This window comes from Salmo salar, chromosome 01 (genome assembly GCF_965601325.2).
Source record: "Salmo salar chromosome 01, fSalSal1, whole genome shotgun sequence".
Lineage (NCBI taxonomy): Eukaryota > Metazoa > Chordata > Actinopteri > Salmoniformes > Salmonidae > Salmo > Salmo salar.
In genome coordinates, this window is record NC_138291.1 from 69,661,364 (window position 1) to 69,684,994 (window position 23,631).

General features: G+C 40.3%; 2 protein-coding genes across 3 annotated transcripts in view; both read right to left on the bottom strand.

Moving 5' to 3' along the window:
- Positions 1 to 3,638: 3,638 nt before the first annotated feature.
- On the bottom strand, positions 3,639 to 11,290 carry LOC106607693 (gremlin-2). Of its 2 annotated transcripts, none has more exons than XM_045721365.2 (2): positions 10,473 to 11,290; positions 3,639 to 4,937 (listed from the first exon to the last, which is right to left on the bottom strand). In XM_045721365.2, exon 2 carries the CDS (start codon positions 4,934 to 4,936, stop codon positions 4,382 to 4,384), a length of 555 nt encoding a protein of 184 aa, XP_045577321.1. In that variant the 5' UTR covers position 4,937; positions 10,473 to 11,290; the 3' UTR covers positions 3,639 to 4,381. The 2 variants fall into 2 exon arrangements, with proteins under 2 accessions (XP_045577321.1, XP_014060396.1); XM_014204921.3 differs by having other exon boundaries at positions 10,405 to 10,984.
- Positions 11,291 to 11,969: 679 nt separating this feature from the next.
- rgs7a (regulator of G protein signaling 7a) overlaps positions 11,970 to 23,631 on the bottom strand; it is a 126,317-nt gene continuing 114,655 nt past the window's right edge. Inside the window, exons 17-18 of the mRNA XM_014204935.3 lie at positions 13,095 to 13,131; positions 11,970 to 12,650 (exon numbers count right to left, since the gene is read on the bottom strand). Of these exons, the coding sequence (XP_014060410.1) occupies positions 13,111 to 13,131 (21 nt within the window). The 3' untranslated portion in view covers positions 11,970 to 12,650; positions 13,095 to 13,110. The remainder of the gene's footprint in view (positions 12,651 to 13,094; positions 13,132 to 23,631) is intronic.

Consider the following 23,631-nt stretch of genomic DNA (forward strand, 5'->3'; position numbering starts at 1 on the left):
TACCTCGTGCAGTGTGGAATGTTGTGCCACTGAATGGTTTAGAGCTTGCACTATCGTTACAGTAGATCAGAAAGGGGTTTCTTAAAACAGTGAAACTGGTCACCCAAATCTTTCTTGTGTGTAAACAGCACAGACCCAAATCTTGCCTGGAGAACCTCATTGCTGAATTGCCTGACCTTTTACTACTGCAAACATACCCTATCTCCATTTCTAAGAGAAGATACATTTTAAATGGCTGAAACTATTGGTGTCTTTTCAGACTGAAAATGGCAGAGGTCTTCAATCAAGCCAGAGAGAAGGCCTCGTACAGCATCAAACCAAAACAGTCTTCTGCAATAGTGAGTTCTCTTTTTGTCTCTTTTGCCTTTGTCCTAACCGCTTTCTGTCTTTCTTTTGTCTTCTTATTCCTTGTATATTTCTCCCGTTCTCACTCATTTTGAAAATCTCTGTATAAATTTCCCCCCACCCGTCACCACTTTGAGTGCATAGGATTCTCACACGCATTATTTCTGTTTGAAAATGCACGGATGAATTAATTTACGTGCACCATTGTAATGTCTGTAACTCACTTTCATCTGTTTTGTGTTCCACAGAAAGCCAAACTGGGTCAGAATATTTGAGCCAATGGACTGTATGGAAACCAGTCCTGCTTAGTGAAAACCTGCATTGTGACAATCATCAGTTTAACATACACCATAGTTCAAGAATGATACGTGATGTACAGTTGTGGTTTATGAAATAAATCATAAAATGAACCGTGACTTGAGCTTAGCTGCTAAGGTATTTAGTGTCATCAGGACTTCTCATCATCCTCTATTTTTTTATTAGCTACAGCGCCTTCACTTTTTCTACATTTAGTTGTGTTACAGAATGGGATTAAAATGGATTTAACTGCCATGTTTTTGTCAATGATCTACACAAAATACTCTGTAATGTCAAAGTGGCTTTTTGTTTTGAACATTTGAAAAATATGAATGAAAAATAAAACACATATCTTTATTAGGTAAGTATTCACCCCCCTGAGTCAATAGACCTTTGGCAGTGATTACAGCTGTGAGTCTTTTTGGGTACGTTTCTAAGAGTTTTCCTCACCTGGATTGTACAACATTTGCCCATTATAATTTGTTTAATTCTTCAAGCTCTGTCAAATTGGTTGTTGATTATTGCTAGACAACCATTTTCAGATCTTGACATAGATTATCAAGCAGATTTAAGTCAATACTGAAACTCGGCCACTCAGGAAGAGTCACTGTCTTCTTGGTAAGCAACTCCAGTGTAGATTTGTCCTTGTGTTTTAGGTTATTGTCCTGCTGAAAGGTGAATTCATCTCCCAGTGTCTGGTGGAAAGCAGACTGAACCAGGTTTTCCTCTAGAATTTTGCATGTGCTTAGCTACATTCCGTTTCTTTTTCATCCTAAAAAAACACCCCAGTCCTTAACGATTACAAGCATACCCATAACATGATGCAGCCACCACTATGATTGAAAATATAGAGAGTGGTACTTAGTAATGTGTTATGTTGGGGACAAATAAAACACTTTGTATTCAGGACAAAAAGTGAATTGCTTTGCCACATATTTTGCAGTTTTACTTTAGTGCCGTGTTGCAAACAGGGTGCATGTTTTGGAATACTTTTATTCTGTACAGGCCTTCTTTTCACTGTCAATTAGGTTAGTATTATGTAGTAACTACAATGTTGTTGATCCATCCTCAGTTTTCTCCTATCACAGCCATTAAACTGTAACTGTTTTAAAGTCACCATTGGCCTCATGGTGAAATCCCTGAGCGTTTTTCTTCCTCTCTGGCAACTGAGTTAGGAAGGACGCCTGTATCTTTGTAGTGACTGTGTGTATTGAAACACCATCCAAAGTGTCATTAATAACTTCACCATGCTCAAAGGGATATTGAATGTCTTTTTTTTACCAATCTAACACAGGCGGTTGGTGGCACCTTAATTTGGGAGGACGGGCTCGTGGTAATGACTGGAGCGGAATCAGTGGAATGGTATGAAATTCATCCAACACATGGTTTCCAGGTGTTTGATGCCATTCCATTTGCTCCGCTCAAGACATTATTATGAGCCGTTCTCCCCTCAGCTGCCTCCACTGCGGCATCTAGCAATAAGTGCCCTTCTTTGCTAGGCATTGGAAAACCTCCCTGGTCTTTCTGGTTGAATCTTTGTTTCAAATTCACTGCTCGACTGAGGGACCTTACAGATAATTGTATGTGTGTGGCACAGAGAAGAGGTAATCATTCAAAAATCATGTTAAATACTATTATTGCACACAGGGTGAATCCATGCTACTTATTATTGAACTTGTTAAGCACATTTTTACTCCTGAACTTATTTAGGCTTACCATAACAAAGGGGTTGTTTACTTATTGACTCAATACATTTCAGCTTTTCATTTTTAATTATTTTGTAAAAACATAATTCCACTTTGACATTATGCAGCGTTGTGTGTAGGCCAGTGAAAAAAATCTCTGTTTAATACATTTTAAATTAAGGCTGTAACACAACAAAATCTGGAAAAAGTCAGGTGGTGTAAAGGCTTTCTGAAGGCACTGTAAATATTGAAATAATATTATATAGTGAGTAATACTGATGTAAAATAATTGAGCAATTTTTGTATCTACGTTACATGTAAAATTATATGCAATCTGTATGTGACATATCCTGTTTGATTTGTATGTTTGAATTGCTCTCCTGATCTATGTTCTGTTTGAGCCTTGTAGAGCTGTTGGTGACTGTGTCCCCATGTCCAACATCTCCTTGGTTCCTGATAAAATACTATTCATTTAATATAAATCAGTTTGAAAGTCTTCATCTGAATACAACATAGCAACATAGCTCAAGCAGTAGGAAGCTCTCTCATCCATTTATATGGAGATGATACAGTCTTATACTCAGCTGGCCCCTCCACGGATTTTGTGTTAAACGCTCTGCAACAAAGCTTTCTCAGCGTCCAGCAAGCTTTCTCTGCCCTTAATCTTATTCTGAAGACCTCCAAAAAAAAGTCATGTGGTTTGGTAAGAAGAATGCCCCTCTTCCCACCATTGTGATTACTACCTCTGAGGGTTTAGAGCTTGAGGTAGTCACCTCATACAAGTACTTGGGAGTATGGCTCGACGATACACTGTCCTTCTCTCAGCACATATCAAAGCTGCAGGCTAAGGTTAAATCTAGACTTGGTTTCCTCTATCGTAATCGCTCCTCTTTCACCCCAGCTGCCAAACTAACCCTGAATCAGATGACCATCCTACCCATGCTAGATTACGAAGACGTAATTGTTGTGTTGCTACCATGTTGTTGTCATCTTGTTTTCATGTGTTGCTGCCATGCTATGTTGTTGTCTTAGGTCTCTCTTCATGTAGTGTTGTGGTGTCTCTCTTGTCGTGATGTGTGTTTTGTCCTATATTTTTATTTTATTTTTTATCCCAGCCCCCGCAAAAGGAGGCCTTTTGCCTTCTGGTAAATAAGAATTTGTTCTTAACTGACTTGCCTAGTTAAATAAATGAAAATAAAAAATAAAATGTAAAGTTGTTGAGCCTATTCTTATCAACCATCATTAGTCAACCAGATCCTTAAATGCCACCACATTGTTTGCATTCAGACCACACAGATGTTTCACATGAAATAGATTGTATATATATTTATAGTGTCTTATCTTTTGACATACACTTATATAGTACCACAGTTATACATAATATAATAATATCATTTCTTTACTGGTTAGCTTGATGTTTGTCTGAATTATTTCACAGGCGGCTCTTGAATCCAAAGGCAGATACTTAGACAGGCTAGGGGGCTTTCTCTCAGTCCGTAGCATTATTGGCTGGAGAGTTCCCCCAGGTAAACCCAGTAAAAAATGACACAGCCAGCTTAAGAGCTCCCCTTTCAGTCTAGAACTTGGTGCTGTGTTTGTGGTTGTATATGTATGTTCCTTCTAGAGCCAACAGCCAGATGAAAGGGGCCATCAGTCCATGGCCCTAGGTAAGGTAATATCACAACCTGTATGAGCTTATAGAGAGTCGAAGGACCCAGTTGTTTCATATGATTGACTGTGTTGAACTGAAGCATGTCTGTGCTTCAGTTGGTGTTGTGCTATGCATCCATCCATTTATGTCTGCACATTGTAGTTTTCACCATAGCTGTCCATATAGTCAACGGTCTTATAGCTGGGCCACTCTGTACTATCAGTACTTGTCAGGTTCATTTTGTGTGACCAATCAATGTGATTATGCAGAATAATCCAATATAAGGGAGAAGTACTACCTTGTCCCCTGTCATATCTACGCTATTCATGTTCATGTTAATGTTCACTTTCACTGTCACATTAGTATCCATGGTGACTGTCATGGTATGGTTCCAAAGAACTCCTCACAGTTTCCCGTTACCAGTCATGTCCACCGACATACAGCGACACTGTTTGACACGTTGTACCTTGCGATGGCGAAAGGTAGGTTGCAGGCCCGGACAGTCCAGCTGAACAGTAAGCTGGGTAAAGCGGTGCGGCCTGCAGAAGGAACAGGACTGGAAGGGCTCCTGGACCTTGTTGTGGTTTTTCCGGCTGGACCCTGGCCCTCGATTTGAGCTGGGGCCCATGAGGTGGGGGATGTAGAAGGAGTTACACTGGCCGTAGCAGAAGCGGTTGACCACCGTACGACTTCGGCAGCCCTCCTCGCTCACCGTCTGGCGGAGGGGTTGCGTCTTGCACCAGTCACGTCGGAGGTACCGGCGCTCGGTGACCACCAGGGCCTCCCGACTTGACGAAAGGACTTCGGGTTTCCGCGGCAACAGGCGCTGACGATCTGACAGGTTGCCTTTGGTCTTGAAAGGTGAGGGGATGGAGCCTTGGGGGCGGGGCTTCCTTGTTTCTGTGGCTACGCAGAGTACCCCAGCCAGTAGGACTGGAAGAGTGATTCTCCAAAACATTCTGGGAAAGAGAAGACAGAAAGGTTAGTAACAATGCTACTAAACCAAGATTGAGCCTTGTACCTTTACAGTATAAGCAGTGAATGTACCGTGAGTAGTATCTATTGGTTTAAGAATGTAGCGAGGTTAGGTCTACTAGGTATCTATCAATCCTTAAGCTATTCCAGTGTAATAGCACTCCGTCAGTGTGTGTATGTTTTGGTGTTTAGCCTATGTATGTGTGTGAACGTGCCCTTTTCAGTCTAGCCTTTCAGGCATCATTGAGGAAATCAATCTATCATCTGCAACTCCATTTGTCAATGTCTCTTTGTCATTACTTTTATGTGCATTCTTCTCAGCTACAGAACTTTATCCAAAAATAAACACTGGATAAAATAATTAGGCGTTATTAATAAAATAATTAGGCGATGCTTACTCTAGTTATAAACTATGCGTCAGATATGTAAACATGCATTAGCAGGCCAATCTTAATGCTATTAGGGGAGTGAAACAGTACCCTGTGGGTCCAGATCCCCACTCTATGACCAAGCCCTATAGAGCACAATGAACTGAGAGTGACCTAGCAAGTCTCTTGTCTCTCTCCACACTGCCGACTGACAGATGTGAGACTGAGATGAAACCCTCCGTAAACACACACACACAGACATACATATACACACACAAAAAAACATACATACACAACCACACACACAATTCACAATGTCATCTGAAAAGTTCTTTAGAATTTGACTTTCTGATTTGTGTTGAGAAAAGTATGCTTTAAGTTGAATATCTTTGTTGGGACTCAGAAGATTACTGGTATGTACGTATCTGTACATAACTGTCAGTGTTAATGCCAGTACAATTTGTCAATCACTCAAGAATCTTTGCAACAGATGTTGTTCTTGAATTGCATATATAGTATAAAGTAACAATTCTGAATGTGGACCAAAACGCCCCAAGGTCATTGGCCGTTCCTATTCCCTATAAGACTTTTACTTCCCTTCTCAATTTCCTGGACTTGCACACATTTTGAATGGGGACAATGACTTTATCATAATCCACTTTGGGTTTCTGTCTCTGTTTAGTTTCTGCTCTTGACCCTGGGTCATGGCGCTCTACCCTGTTAAGCTCTCTCAGTCTCAATGAAACTGTTCTAATGTTCACAGTAATCTATTGAGCAGCTGGGTCTACTGGGGCTTTGACCAGAGAGTAATTAAGTATGGAACAGTATACCCAGGAACCATGAGGCTGGAGGAAGGCTAGGTACAGTATACCCAGGAACCATGAGGCTGGTGGAGTGCTAGGTACAGTATAACCAGGAACCATGAGGCTGGTGGAGGGCTAGGTACAGTATACCCAGGAACCATGAGGCTGGTGGAGTGCTAGGTACAGTATACCCAGGAACCATGAGGCTGGAGGAGGGCTAGGTACAGTATACCCAGGAACCATGAGGCTGGTGGAGGGCTAGGTACAGTATACCCAGGAACCATGAGGCTGGTGGAGTGCTAGGTACAGTATACCCAGGAACCATGAGGCTGGTGGAGGGCTAGGTACAGTATACCCAGGAACCAGGATGGTAGTGGCAGGTTTAGAGAAGACTGAATGAAAGGTGTATTGTGGATAACGGTGGTCATGAGAAGGACAAGGGAAGTCGAACCTCACCTCTTCAGTGTCATCCAGAGAAGAATGCTTTTTTTAACGTAATTTATGCGTTGATGTCAGTAAGATATTTACGCACGACTGAGTCTGGCTCAACTCTAGCATGAAGACAAACCTCTTACATACACATACACACTCGACCACACAGTGTCAAACCTAATCATGACTTTTCCTTCTGTCCCCACTGCATCTCATTGTCTTGACCCCCATCCATAATTCTGTAATTTATTCACCAGTTAAACAAATGCAATTTGCCCTAAAATGTTGAGTGAATATGATCATAATGTATGAACTCAGTCCTGGAAGGTGTTGTCACTCTATGTCCCCTTCATTAGTTAAAACTATCCCAGGTCTGGTGAGTTACAAGGCCCTGGGGGTTGGAGGGATATCCCGACTGTGTACACAGCAGATGACATATGTTATACAGTCGCTGCTTCAGTCCCTCTCCCACTTCCAAACTTTGCCTATGTATGATACAGCCGACCCTGCCAGCTATCGTCATCATTCTCCCAGCTAGACAAATTGTGGTTTGGAAGTTGGGGTGGAAGTAGGGGGGTTAATGATAGTGTACAGAGAGACTGTTGGAAAACAAAACAAACTCTTTAGCCCTGACTTTAGTACTTGAGGCCTCCCTCATCCACCCCCCTGACTCTCTCTCTCTCTTACTAATCATCATGGAGACTGAGCCGGAGGGAGACTATTGCTTTTGTTTTATCAGTGAGACAGAGCTAAACTGGACCACGCTATTATTGCACAATTACAAATACTAGGGTCTATATGCTTGAATGAACAGTCTCTGTCCTCAGGTCTACAAATACTGGACTCCAAAAACAAAACTGGGATAGCCATCTCCCAGAGTAAGAATTGCCAATGGCAACTTGAGCTTTACTGACTCCAGTGGGCAGCAACACTTGGATGGACATTCCGTCTGCACCACAGTACCCAGTTCCTTTATTGGAGCAGATCAACCATGTCAGGTCAAGGGTCCTTCAATAATCCAATCCGCTAATTATTCCGTCAATAAGTTCAAAGCAGTACCTTACACATGGGCCCTGAAATAAAGTGCTACCAATGACAAGAACCGGCCTAAAAAGACAGGCCAAAACAAAGCCTGAGCCAGACTATAATTATAGCTAGGTGCGCCAGGAAGTTTCATAGACAGATAACGCACGTCAATTATTGTATTCAATTCAACAGGCCAAAGCTCACACACAGAAAACAAAACTCTGTGTTTTTACATGAAAGCAATTACATTAGGGGCAAGCATGTCATTATCTTAATTTGTGGCTTGTATTTCCCAAAACTGGCCTCTTCCGGCTCATTAAAAGTGAAAACGTTCATTTTGAGAACTTTGGGTGAATGTGTCGAATGCCAACATGCCATGAGGGGGCCCTGAGCTGTTTGGACAGCCATTTGTCACCACAATCCATCTTCATAATTTCTACCAGCTGAGAGATGCTATACTGGTCAATTACAGTTAGGAGAGGCACTTTGGACTCCATCACCCTCAGTATTGGTGGAGATATTTACCCTGCTCTGGACAGTACACACACACACAACACACAGAATGAGAACAACATATTGTAGCGAACAGCAGGGCAGAGAAGTGAACCCGGGTCGCTGGCGTGGCGCGAAAGACAAACCACCCGAGGCATTGCACCAATAGGCCTTAACCCACATTGTGGGAATTGTAATGTGGCTCATATAGCGAGGATCGCTACAATATCATTGAAAGGGTGTTCCCCACCTAGAGGGAATTAATCACGGCATAACATAACCAACCCTAAATTGGAGCTGAACACATAATGACAGGCCTGTACAGTCCCTACCAGTGTCTGTTTGGATAACTTAAATCTGTCAAGTGAGCACAGGAGGTTGGTGGCACCTTAATTGAGGAGGATGGGTTCGTGGTAATGGCTGGAGCGGAATAGGTGGAATAGAATCAAATACATCTCAAACATGTTTTGATGCCATTCCATTTGCTCCGTTCCAGTCATTATTATGAGCCATCCTCCCCTAAGCAGCCTCCACTGCAAGTGAGAAAAACAGTGTTAAAAAATATACTGATTACTAGTCTAGAGAGGGTGGTATTTGAATAAATTAAACTTGGGAGATTCAGTGAGAATCAATTGCTCTACTCCAACAAGGCAAGGCATTGTTTAAATATTACAAACAGAGAGTATGTTTGGAAATGTATATTTAATATGCATTTTAAATCTGGTTGTTTGGATCCTGGATACTGATTGGACAAGCAGCGTTCCCAAACCATGGTGTATTGGAAGTTACAGTCACACTATGGCTGCTAACAGTTCCATCTGAAAATGATCACTGCATCTCTATAAGAATATCATGTTCAGGTTGCTGTCTGAATCATCTCTTGTATTTATCACTAGTTTGGTAGAGCGGGGTTAATATAAGTCTTGCTGTCTGCCTATCCAACCTCGAAAACAATGTTTCTCTTTAGAATTCCTATCTCTGTAGCTACAATACATAGAGTAAACAGTGCCCAGACTAAACAAGACAACTTCTTATGAACCAGGTGAAATCATGCATCAATGTCATTATAATGGATATATCCAAGTAAATTCCAATAGAAAAAAAGCTCAAACAAGCAAAATATACAGCTAACGTCAGTGTACGTCTCTATAAGAATATCATGTTCAGGTTGCTGTCTGAATCATCTCTTGTATCATCTCTTGTATCATCTCTATATTCATGACTCCAGGTTCAATGTTTGACGTGAATGAGTTAGGTGAAGTTGGCTTGCTAGCTAAAACATGACAATAACGTTATCCAGCCTGCACAGCAAACATTTTGTTTAGAGCTGATGACCAGGCCTTTTGCATAGCAACTATGCAAAAATAATTTGTAGCAACATGACCAAAATAACTAACAACCAGATTTTTGTCTGGACTATATCTTCTCGTGGAAGAATGAAATTATATGAATTTACTTATCAAAATGACATTTTAATGAAAATATGTAATTCATTGTTATTTGTATATGTTGGTAACAGTTTTATAAAAGCAATAAGGCACGAGAGGCAGTGCTGCATCATGAATGAATTAAGCAATAAGGCTTGTGCTGTATCATGAATACTGCGTCGGGCCAAACGCCATTTACCTGTGACTATATTCATGATACAGCACTGCCTGTTGTGCCTTATTGCTTAATTAACAAAGAGCTTGTTGGATTAAATTGGATATAATAAGAGTGTGGGAAGGGTTTATATCAGGACAAAGATGTGTGTCTTGCCTAAACATCCTCCTTGGAATTGACATTTCAGCCATTTAGCAGATGCTCTTATCCAGAACGACTTACAGTAGTGAGTGGATACATTTTCACACTGGTCCCCCATGGGAGTCAAACCCACAACCCTAGTGTTGCAAGCACCATGCTCTACCAACTGAGCCACATGGGAATCAGAGTCTTTGATGCAAGGTGTAGCAATAACCAGAGCGGTGAGTCAGATCAGAAGCCATGCTCGCTACTCACACAACATTCACTCATGTCACACACATAATTAATGTCTCTCACATATTCACACTCTGTCTAATAGGCACATGCACACTGATGGATTTACACTTTGACACAAAGTTACATTCTCACCTTAATGCTACCACACCTCTCACACCTACCCACATCAAATCATTAGCCAAATAAGCAATCACCCACACACCCATTAACTCACTGACAGCTCTCTTAACATTCAGGCAAATGCTTTATGACTGAATCCCACCCTCTATACTTGTCTCTCTCCAGCCTGAATAACTGACCAGCCACCAAGGACCACTGCATGTCCTGAAGGAGAAAGTCAGTGTCTGTACCTCTTGCCACAGTGTCCCGGGACAGTGGGGTGATCCTGTCTCCGTTAGGGGTAGCTGTCCACCCTTACCAGTCCTGGAGAGTGAATCCTGGTGTTGGTTTCCATGGGAACAGCAGTGGTTGCTGAGGTGGGATTGTCAGTTGAGTATCCCAAGGTCTGTGGTCCTGTTTCTCTCCAGAGTCTGTATTTTTGAGTTTATTAATAATCCATGTCTATCTCATATCCATCTCAAATATATATTATCTAATAATATATGTAATTATCTCTTTCTCCTTTCTCTGTAATCTTTCTTTCCATGCCAATGGGTTTCTATGTCTGTGTATCCTAGTTCTGTGTCTGTAGGTCTGTGCGTCTCTGTATGTCTCCTGCTGGGTTTGGACTCTCACTTCTGCTTCCTCCTAGACATAGACGGGGGCTTTCTATTGGCTCTGATCACAACATGAATCAAACCAAGCCTCACCTCTCTCCCTTCCCTACCTCTTTTTCTCAATACTTATCCCCCCTCCTCTTTCCACAAACATTCTCACTGCTGACTCTCCAGTCTTGAAATCCCCTGTCAGTCTTTTGCTCTCTCCCTCCCGGTTCCCTTCTTCCCTCTATTACTCCCTCTCTTAGTCTGATACCCCAAATCCCTCTTGCTCTCCCACCATCGCCCCTTCACGCAATTTCCTCTCTGGCTTACCCTTCGTCTCTACCTCACTTTCATACTCATCTCTCTCTCTCGCTCTCTCTCTTTCCATCTATCCACCTTTCTTCTCACCTGAACATGAGGTGGGTTCAATGATTAGGGGTGTTCCAGTGCCACTGGAAATCCTTCAATACAGAGCTCTCTTTGGGTGTGTGAAATCACATAATCCATAAATCATTCTTACTCCTGCCTACTCATACGTCGACAGGACCCTTTGAAATTGCCATTCCCATTCCTTTGGTTTAGGCATACAGAAGTAAGACAATTATGTGTGTGGTTCTGATTTCTGACCACTGGAACTAAGACAAAAAACACTGTCTGTCATTCACCATCAAAGATCTGAAACGTCTACAAAAAAAAAACGTCAGGCTCGTCAAACAATAACTATTTCATCATACCAGTAGAGAATGGCACGACACTGCAGCAGCAGAATTCAGGCCTCAGTCTTTGTCCATACTTTGACTAATGTCTTTAGTCATGGTTTCTCATTGCTTAAATATACTGAGTGGCCTAAAATATACTCAGTGGCCTAAAGGTTATGATTCATGAAACTCTGAATATGGTATTAGAATTAAGCCTTACTTTTTGTACAGTATAGGAAATGTCTACATTTCTGACAAATAACACATTTGAACAAAATCAAGCAAAGCATTATTTGCTGTAAACATAAAACGTATTCCATTAGGTTATAGTAAAATAATAGAAAATGAGCTACTGCTCTGTTAAATCTACCACCATCTAGCTGTAACAACTAAAACTGCAGATGACAGAGCAGAGAGAAATTAATAATGATCTATTACAATGACCCCAGATCAGTATGTCCATCTACTCTTTGCTGGCCAGTACAAAATGTATTGATTCATTACCAGGACAGTAAAAACAGATAAAGGGACAACTTTAATACATTTTTAAGTGTCTTTAAATATGGTATAAAAATAAATGCAGGAGAGAGTAACAAAGAATTACGTTTTACATAAGACAGAAAACACATTTTCTTACAGCTCAAATGTGACTTTACAAGTGTAATGAAAACTGTGCTAATTATTGTAGTGCAATAAAATCAATGCAAAATGAACATAATAATTTACATTTATGCATACCGCACAACACTTCCCTTAGTGTGACCAAAGTATCTGTGATTACAGATCGAGTACTGTATAGTGATGATATTTTGAATAGATTTTACTGTTAAGTGAACGTTTCCTTCATTTTTTATTTCTGACATTATTAGCTCAGCTGGAGAGGGACATACGTGTCCATCAGATATGGTGTAAGTAACTGGACACTGACTTTCTGTAAAGGCATTATCCAGCCCCGAAATATTTGTAAAAGTCTCCAAATGCCTCTCCTTTCCAATAGTAGACATAGATCAGGTAAAATAAATAACAAGTCTTCTCCTTGGACATGCAACATCTGATGTACTGTCCAGCTCATCGTCTGAGTGGAAAGCAAACGGCGATGACATAGAAATGATATGGTCCTCCTCTATATCCCAGAGTGGCTATGTTTTAGCATGATGGCACAAGACTGGTCAGCCTCTTTGATGTGAGGGATTTCCCCTGTCAGAAGAAGAGGAGAATAGGGATTGAGAAAGAGAATGAGAGAGGATAAGATACAGTAGAAAATGTAATCATAGATCCATCCTGACACCATCCTGTAATCTAGCGTGTGGAAAAGTCATACTGTATGTCAGCAGAGGGTGTGAGAGTTCTACCAGTATGGAATATGGAAGTGTGTGTGAGGTAATGTCTGGGTTATACTGACATCCTATGGGCATCAAGTGTACAACTTCATATTGCATCATACTGTATTATGTGATGTCAGACATGCTGTAGGATCCTGAATCTGAGTAAAGTTCATTCAATTAATACAGTTTACATCGAGAGCTATCAAGAGCTTTATTAATGCACTAATGTGAGGGAAAACACAGGATGACAGTAAGTGAGGTGAGCAACCACATGCAATTTACTGTAACACTCGGCACTGAGCTTTGGCATTATTACCTGGAAGCAAAATCCTTCAAAACAAGTTCTTACTTTTCTGTGGGGACAAGGAGAGAACACAGAATGAGGGAGGACATTTTGGCAGGTTGGTTTCAGAGGCCAAAATGTGAGAGATGCAGGAGAGGTCACATGCCTCTGTCCTGAAACAGCTCAACTGACTCATCTAACTCTCAGAAGAGTTAACTCATCAAATGCAGCATTCTGTAGCAAACTACATTAATAAAACGTGATTTCACAAGAATAGATGGGTTGGTTGTTCACCACAAAACCGACATTTGCGCAACTATAGGGCAAAACAGACGGGGTTGGTTTAGACTGTTGACAACAGGTAAACTATGTTTAATCTCCAAATGAGCACTTGTTTGCACAATGAGCACTTTTTGTCTCTCAAATACATCGTTACAGTTGTTGGTTAGTTAGCTTCTGAATTTTTGCCATATTAGCATAGACATGACATCAGTCAAAACACCTTAAAACAGGACATGATATCAATAACAAGATACGAGCTGAAACGAGCTACCTATGATACCCCACATGGCAGCTTCTTGTAATTTCTTCGAGCTATCTGACGGTTCAGAATCATATCAATGCACGCCTTCCGGCCACAGCGATGCGCGTGCATCATTTTCGTGACTTTGTCAGCCAACCCGTCTATAAAAAAACTATATTTATAGGTCATGTCCAAATATACAATGCTGTGAAAAAGTATCTGCCCCCTTCCTGATTTCTTATTTTTTTGCACATTTGTCACACATAAATGCTTCAGATCATCAAGCAAATTTTAATATCACACAAAGATAACCCAAGTAAACACAAAATGCAGTTAAGTGATAATGTTATTTATTAAGGGAAAAAAGCTATCGAACCTTCATTTCCCTATGTGACAAAGTAATTGCCCCCCCTTGTTAAATCATGCATTTACTGTGGTTAATCAAATTTTTTGGAAAGCTGAGTTCAATTTCACTAGCCACACCCAGGCCTGATTACTGCCAGACCTGATGAATCAAGAAATCACTTAAATAGAACCTGTCTGACAAAGTGAAGTAGGCCAAAAGATCTCAAAAAGCAAGACATCATGCCGCGATCCAAAGAAATTCAGGAACAGATGAGAAACAAAGTAATTGACATCTATCAGTCTGGAAAGGGTTACAAAGCCATTTCTAAAGCTTTGGGACTCCAGCGAACCATGGTGAGAGACATTATCCACAAATGGAGAAAATTTGGAACAGTGGTGAACCTTCCCAGGAGTGGCCAGCCTACCAAAATGACCCCAAGAGCGCAGCAACGACTCATCCAAGAGGTCACAAAAGAACCCAAAACAACATCTAAAGAACTGCAGGCCTCACTTGCCTCAGTTAAGGTCAGTGTTCATGACTCAACCATAAGAAAGAGACTGGGGAAAAATGGCATCCATGGCAGAGTTCCAAGGCGAAAACCACTGCTGACCAAAAAGAACATAAAGGCTCGTCTCACTTTTGGCAAAAAAAACATCTTGATGATCCCCAAGACTTTTGGGAAAATATTCTGTGGACTGACGAGTCAAAAGTTGAACTTTTTGGAAATTGTGCGTTCCCGTTACATCCGGCGTAAAAGTAACACAGCATTCCAGAAAAAGAACATCATACCAACAGTCAAATATGGTGGTGGTAGTGTGATGGTCTGGGGCTGCTTTGCTGCTTCAGGACCTGGACGACTTGCTGTGATTGATGGAACCATGAATTCTGCTCTCTACTAAAAAATCCTTAAGGAGAACGTCCGGCTATCGGTTCGTGACCTCAAGCTGAAGCGCACTTGGGTTCTGCAGCAGGACAATGATCCAAAACACACCAGCAAGTCCACCTCTGAATGGCTTAAAAACAATGAAGGTTTTGGAGTGGCCTAGACAAAGTCCGGACTTGAATCCGATTGAGATGCTGTGGCGTGACCTTAAAAAGGTGGTTCATGCTCGGAAACCCTCCAATGTGGCTGAATTAAAACAATTCTGCAAAGAAGAGTGGGCCAAAATTCCTCCACAGCATTGTGAAAGTCTCATTGCCAGTTACCACAAATGCTTGATTGAAGTTGTTGCTGCTGAGGGTGGCACAACCAGTCATTAAGTTTAGGGGGCAATTACTTTTTCGCATAGGGCCATGAAGGTTTGGATAGCTTTTTCCCTTAATAAATAAAATCATCACTTAAAAACTGCATTTTGTGTTTACTTGGGTTATCTTTGTGTAATATTTAAATTTGTTTGATGATCTCAATCACTTAAGTGTGACAAATGTGCAAAGAAATAAGAAATAAGGACGGGGGCAAATACACTTTCACAGCACTGTACATTACCGTTCAAAAGTTTGGGGTCACTTAGAAATGTCCTTGTTTTTGAAAGAAAAGCAAATTTCTTGTCCATTAAAATAACATCAAATTGATCAGAAATACAGTGTAGACATTTGTCGTGTCTTTGGGGGTACCATTAAACTGAAGATATGTTTATCAATTAGCTCCCTGTAATTATTATCACGCGATTAAACTGATTAATCGTTTAATTGTAATTAACTAGGAGATCGGGGCACCAAGGAGAATATTCAGATTACAAAGCTATAATTTTCCTAATATAACTTTCCTGTACTATAATATTATATTCTATTATAGTATAGGCCGATTATCTTCTGGTTTAAATGGTGTATTTTACCTTTAGTCCAGTCTCATTCCAAACGTCGGAAATTGTTGTATCTGCACGAACCCAGTCTTTACTAAAATCATCCATACATCGATTGTCTTAAAATCATTTATTTACTACACTAAGTAATTAACAGAAAACATACAAACAGTAATTATCGTCACAAAGGATTGGTAGAGGAATGTGCCCTTGTGGGCTAAACAGGCAGGTCGGCCTGTTGAACAATGGGTCATAAACGGTCAGCTGAGAATGCACACCTACAGAGTTCATTAATATTAACCTCTTATGGCTAGGGGGCAGTATTTTCACGGCTGGATAAAAAACGTACCCGATTTAATCTGGTTACTAATCCTACCCAGTAACTAGAATATGCATATACTTATTATATATGGATAGAAAACACCCTAAAGTTTCTAAAACTGTTTGAATGGTGTCTGTGAGTATAACAGAACTCAAATGGCAGGTCAAAACCTGAGAGATTCCTTTACAGGAAGTGGCCTGTCTGACCATTTCTGGAACTTCTTTGCCATCTCTATCTTTTACTAAGGATCTCTGCTCTAACGTGACACTTCCTACGTCGTCCATAGGCGCTCAGAGCCCGGGAAAAACCTGAATGTCGTCATCCCAGCCCCAGGCTGAAACACATTATCGCCTTTCTCAAGTGGCCGATCAAGGGACTCTGGGCTTAGGCGCGTGACCTGGCCGCACCCGTCTTTGTAATTTTTTCCTCTGTTTGCCGAAAAGGAGATTCCCGGTCAGAATATTATCGCTTTTCTACGAGAAAAATGGCATAAAAATTGATTTTAAACAGCGGTTGACATGCTTCGAAGTACGGTAATGGAATATTTAGAATTTTTTTGTCACGAATTGCGCCATGCGCACGACCCTTCTTTACCATTTCGGATAGTGTCTGGAACGCACGAACAAAACGCCGCTATTCGGATATAACGATGGATTATTTTGGACCAAACCAACATTTGTTATTGAAGTAGCAGTCCTGGGAGTGCATTCTGACGAAGACAACAAAGGTAATGAAACTTTTGTAATAGTAAATCGGAGTTTGATCAGGGCTAAACTTGGTCGGTGTCTAAATGGCTAGCCGTGATGGCTGGGCTATCTACTGAGAATATTGCAAAATGTGCTTTCACCGAAAAGCTATTTTAAAATCGGACATATCGAGTGCATAGAGAAGTTCTGTATCTATAATTCTTAAAATAATTGTTATGTTTTTTGTGAACGTTTATCGTGAGTAATTTAGTAAATTCACCGGATGTTTGCGGGGGGTATGCTAGTTCTGAACGTCACATGCTAATGTAAAAAGCTGGTTTTTGATATAAATATGAACTTGATTGAACAAAACATGCATGCATTGTATAACATAATGTCCTAGGGTTGTCATCTGATGAAGATCATCAAAGGTTAGTGCTGCATTTAGCTGTGGTTTTGTTTTTTGTGACATTATATGCTAGCTTGAAAAATGGGTGTCTGATTATTTCTGGCTTGGTACTCTGCTGACATAATCTAATGTTTTGCTTTCGCTGTAAAGCCTTTTTGAAATCGGACAGTGTGGTTAGATAAAGGAGAGTCTTGTCTTTAAAATGCTGTGAAATAGTCATATGTTTGAAAAATTGAAGTTTTTGTATTTTTGAGGAATTTGTAATTCGCGCCACGCCTATCATTGGATATTGGAGCAGGTGTTCCGCTAGCGGAACGTCTAGATGTAAGAGGTTAACCTCTTACATCTAGACGTTCCGCTAGCGGAACACCTGCTCCAATATGTGTCACGTTAGAGCAGAGATCCTTAGTAAAAGATAGAGATGGAAAAGAAGTTCAAGAAATGGTCAGACAGGCCACTTCCTGTAAAGGAATCTCTCAGGTTTTGACCTGCCATTTGAGTTCTGTTATACTCACAGACACCATTCAAACAGTTTTAGAAATTTTAGGGTGTTTTCTATCCATATGTAATAAGTATATGCATATTCTAGTTACTGGGTAGGAGTGGTAACCAGATTAAATCGGGTATGTTTTTTATCCAGCCGTGAAAATACTGCCCCCTAGCCATAACAGGTTAACAATTGACAATTGAAGGCTCACTCATTCGGGAACAATTGCAATCAATATATATTTACGCTCAGTGTGTCGTTCTGATTCTTGTTGGAGAGTAGTTCTGATGGAGAGTCTCTCTCTCGGTTAGAATGGATCTTTCAAAGCGACATCCATTAATGTCGTCATCGAATGGTTGTTTCGTTGGTCTTCGCATTCAATGATATAATTTACTTAGCTGCAGACTAATAATTAATATCAAAGACTTGTTCTTATTCTGTCGGTATCAATAGTCTAAAAGTTAACCACGTGGTATGGTTCACTTTCAGTAGAGTAATTGGATGGTAAAACCTATTAGCCATCGAGTGGAGGCCTGGTCTGAAGAAATGTAAATCAGGGGGTGTTTTATGGTGCCCATAGAACAGGCTTGTCAAATGACGCCTGGTCCTGTATGGGTCCCTGGGGGCGTGCCTATGACTGAGTTAGATTTGGTTACAGAAATACAATTCTATCACATTACATCAGTACATCGCATCTCAATGTATTATAAAAGCTTTATCCTTATTAATACATTCCATACACCCATTATGATGCAATTCTCAAGCTGAGTCTATCATATAAACAGTTTTATGGTAATATGGCTATATTGTCTCTTCTGAGTATCACAAAATTGTACCAAGCGGATCAGTTCGTAGCTGGATTCTTCACCAATCTTCCATACCTTCTCCAGAACACAAAATGTCGCTCGGTTCTCCAAGTCTATGAGTTGGAAGAATTTCCTTTGTCTCTCTATGGGCCATGTGGCCAGAGACTCTCCTGGAATTTTAGAGTTTTTACAACCCTTTACACACAGGGCCTGGGTTGTGGGGGAGGTAGGTTGGGTGGTGGTGCAAAAGGGAGGGGGTCAACTGTCCTCCCTGTACCAAAAGAGGCCAACGTCATGACACATTGTTAATGTTGTAAATGACTATTGTAGCTGGAAATGGCTGATTTTTTATGGAATATTTACATAGGTGTACAGAGGCCCATTATCGGCAACCATCACTCCTGTGTTCCAATGGCACGTTGTGTTAGCTAATCCAAGTTTATCATTTTAAAAGGCTAATTGATCATTAGAAAACCCTTTTGCAAATATGTTAGCACAGCTGAAAACTGTTGTTCTGATTAAAGAAGCAATGAAACTGTCCTTCTTTAGACTAGTGGAGTATCTGGAGCATCGATTATAGGCTCAAAACGGTCAGAAACAAAGACCTTTCTTCTGAAGTTTGTCAATCTATTCTTGTTCTGAGAAATGAAGGCTATTTCATGCGAGAAATTGCCAAGAAACTGAAGATCTCGTACAACGCTGTGTACTACTCCCTTCAGAGAACAGCACAAACTGTCTCTAACCAGAATTGGAACACAGGAGTGATGGTTGCTGATAATGGGCCTCTGTACGTCTACGTAGATATTCCATTAAAAAAATCCAGCTACAATAGTCATTTACAACATTAACCATGTCTAAACTGTATTTCTGATCAATTTGATGTTATGTTATTGGACAAAAAATTTGCTTTTCTTTCAAAAACAAGGACATTTCTAAGTGACCCCAAACTTTTGAACGGTAGTGTACTTGTGCTCATATTGCATCTAGCTCTTGAAATGTAATGGTGAATGTCTAACTACCACATTGTTGCAAAATTATTACATGTCTTATCAATCAGGAAATATATGGGCACTTTTCTCAAATGAAACACAATAATTCTGTTGAAAGGAACAAATCTCTTAGGGCCGGATTCAATTTGATCCACTTTAGCCGACATCCGCATAGCTGATGTTTAGATGGTGCTGGAGGTCGAACTGCTTTAGAGCTGTCAAATCCACAAGCAGCTCCTGCCATTATACACTGGAATGTGAGGTATAATTTACACCTTGATTAGGCTGATAGAATTCCTCATGATTTAGTTTAATGATTTTCAATTTGAGCGTCATTATTATTATTATTTTGGGGGGGAATTTTTTTCTTCAATTATTAAACAACAGATCAATACAGCAAGAGTAAGTACTACAACAAAAGCTAATTCAACTCTCCCCACCCCCCAGCGACAAATTACAAGATTAAATTAGAATAGTAATAATACTAATAATGACTAAAAATTACAAATGACAAGAGATTCCAACATATACACAAAGCAATACAAACAGTAAATTACAGAGAGACAATAGCTACATTGATCTACAAGCTCACATCCACCAACCCCAATGGAAGTGTTTCCATATAGTCCAGGAAGGGTTGTCATATTTTCAGGAAGTTGTTGAATTTATTTCTTAAAGCATAGGTAATCTCCATAGGAATACTCTTATTCATTTCAGAGAGCCATCTTGTAATTGGGAGAGGGGAATCTGATTTCCATGTCAATGCAACATATTTTCTTGCAGTGACAGGGCGATTTCTGTACATTTGATGTTGAAGTTATTTCTCATCTTAGGCAGAACGTTCATCTTAATTCAACTAATTCTCCCAAATAATGTAAGAGGCAGATCTATCCATCTATTCAAGTCATCCACCACCTTCTGACCCAAGACAATAGTTAAGCTTGTACAAATTTCTTAAGTAATTATCAACTGTGATTCCTAGATATTTGAACCACTGGGGCGACCACCTGAAGGGACCTGTTCGCTCACAGATGCTATAGTCAAAGCGAGTCAGTGGAAGTATTTCACTTTTGTCCATGTTGACTTTGTAACCTGACATAGAGCTGTATGTACACAAAAGCGTTTGTAGTTTTGAGAGGGATCCGGTCAGGTCAGAGAGGAACAAAATAATGTTGTTTAACCTCTTGACGGTCGCCTAGGATAGGGGGCGCTACAGCGATTTTTGAAAAAAATTCGTGCCCATTTTAAACGGCCTCCTACTCAAACTCAGAAGCTAGGATATGCATATAATTAATACTTGTGGATAGAAAACACCCTAAAGTTTCTAAAACTGTTTGAATGGTGTCTGTGAGTATAACAGAACTCATATGGCAGTCAAAACCCCGAGACAGATCGTAACAGGATGTGGAATTCTGAATTGCGGACTCAACTTCATCACTTTGCCTATAACTCACACCATGAGCAATGGTTCATTGAGCACTTCCTATTGCTTCCACTAGATGTCCCCAGTCTTTACAAAGTGGTTTGAGTCTCCTACTGTGAAAACTGACTGAATGAGACGCTGTGGAAAGTGGTCACATGAGGAGGGCCATCACCATTATGACGCCGGCGCCCCTGGCTACCCTCCCATTTCGAAACGTTTTGAAAGACAATGCAATCGTCCCCCTTGAATCTTATTAGAGCTCTGGTTGAAAAAGGCCCTAAAGATTTATGTTATACAACGTTTGATATGTTTGAACGAACCTAAAAAAAAAAAAAAATGCATTTTATTGAAAGAGAAGGCCCGCGGCCGACGTAACTTTTGGTGCAGCCTTCAGAACGCGCTAACAAGAACAAGCTATTGGGACGTAAAGGATTAACTTTTTCGAACGAAAATACATTTGTTGTGGACCTGGGATTCCTGGAAGTGCTTTCTGATGGAGATAATCAAAGGTAAGGGATTATTGACAATAGTATTCAGGAGTAGATTTGATATGCGATTGTTCCAAGATGGCGCTGACCTGTAACGGTAGCCTATTTTTCTGAGTATCGCATCCCCTTTTATCGCAAAGTGTGATTACCCAGTAAAGTTATTTTTAAATCTGGCATTGCAGGTGCTTTCAAGAGATGCTAATCTATAAATCTTAGAATGACAATATTACATTTTAAAAATGTTTTCGAATAGTAATTTAGTAAATTGTAGTGCTGTTTCAACGGACACATTTGAGGGAAAATAGTTAGTCAACGTTACGCGCCGATATAAAATGCTGTTTTTATATATATATATGAACTTTATCGAACAAAAGAATGCATGCATTGTGTAACATGATGTCCTAGGAGTGTCATCTGATGAAGATTGTCAAAGGTTAGTGCTGCATTTAGCTGTTTTTTGGTTATTTGTGATGCATGTGGTTGGTCGGAAAATGGCTATGTGGCTACTTTTACGATATACTCCTCTAACATAACCTAATGTTTTGCTTTTGCTGTAAAGCAAAATATATTCAATTTTGTTATGTTAATGGCGATAGGATTTTTCGCTGGATGTCCGTCCCGCATACGGGACGCCCGACCAGGGGTTAAGAACAATGAGATCTTGTGTGTTATCTGGCCTACCTGAAAGCCCTTTATGCCAGGATCCGTTCTTATGGCCTCTGCCAGGGGTTCTATGGCTAGCACAAAAAGGAGTGGGGAAAGTGAACACCCCTGTCTACTACCTCTAAAGAGTGGGAATGTGGCTGACATCATGCCATTAGTGGTGATCTTAGCTTGCGGTTTATGGTATAAAGTCCTAACCCAGTTAACAAACGAAGGACCAAAGTTAAATTTACCAAGGACCTTGAATAGCTATGGCCATAATAGGTATGGCCACTCCAGCCTATCGAAGGCCTTTTCAGCATCTAGATATACTGTCATAACGGTCGTATTGAGGAGACCAAAACGCAGCGGGTATAGTGATCATCTTCTTTATTTACTAAATAAAGTGAACACTTAACCTCTATGGGCTAAGTGGGACGCTAGCGTGCCACCCGTGGTGCACTCCATCAACAGCAGGTGCATTTCAAGAGCGGCAAATTTGAATCCAAATAAATGTCAAAATTCAAATTTTTCAAACATACAACTATTTTACACCCTTTGAAAGATAAACATCTCCTTAATCTAACCACGTTTTACGATTTCAAAAAGGTTTTACGGCGAAAGCATAAATTTAGAGTATGTTAGGACAGTACATTTACAAGAGTTGTGTGTAATGTTTTGTCAAGTCAAAGACAGGGTCACCAAAACCATAAAACCAGCTAAAATGATGCACTAACCTTTTACAATCTCCATCAGATGACACTCCTAGGACATTATGTTAGACAATGCATGCATTTTTAGTTCTATCAAGTTCATATTTATATCCAAAAACAGCGTTTTACTATGGCATTGATGTTGAGGAAATCGTTTCCCTCCAATAACCGGCAGTCAAGTCAGCGTCACAAATTAAATAATTAAAATTAGAAAACATTGGTAAAATATTATATTGTCATTTAAAGAATTATAGATTTACATCTCTTGAACGCAATCAACTTGCCAGATTTAAAAATAACCTTACTGGGAAATCACACTTTGCAATAATCTGAGCACTGCGCCCAGAAAAATACGCGTTGCGATACAGACTAGACGTCATGTTGGGGAGATCTAAAATCGAAAATACTATGTAAATAATCCATTACCTTTGATTCTCTTCATCAGATGTCACTTCCAGGTATCACAGGTCCATAACGAATGTAGTTTTGTTCAAAAAAGCTCATCATTTATGTCCAAAAATCTCCGTCTTGTTAGCACATGATCTAAGCCAGCCGGACTTCTCGTCATGAACGAGGGGAAAAAATATATTTCCGTTCGTTCAAACATGTCAAACGTTGTATAGCATAAATCATTAGGGCCTTTTTTAACCAGAACATGAATAATATTCAAGGTGGACGAATGCATACTCTTTTATAACGTATTGGAACGAGGGTACCCAACATGAACTCGCGCGCCAGGTGTCTAATGGGACATCATCGTTCCATGGCTCTTGTTCGGTCAGATCTCCCTCCAGAAGACTCAAAACACTTTGTAAAGGCTGGTGACATCTAGTGGAAGCAATAGGAAGTGCCAAAATATTCCTCAGCCCCTGTGTTTTTCAATGGGATAGGTTTAAAGTCAATACAACACATCAGGTTTCCACTTCCTGTCAGA

Bases quoted from the DNA above. Each gene is read 5' to 3' on its own strand.
- LOC106607693 (XM_045721365.2), bottom strand. From the start codon at position 4,936: ATGTTTTGGAGAATCACTCTTCCAGTCCTACTGGCTGGGGTACTCTGC.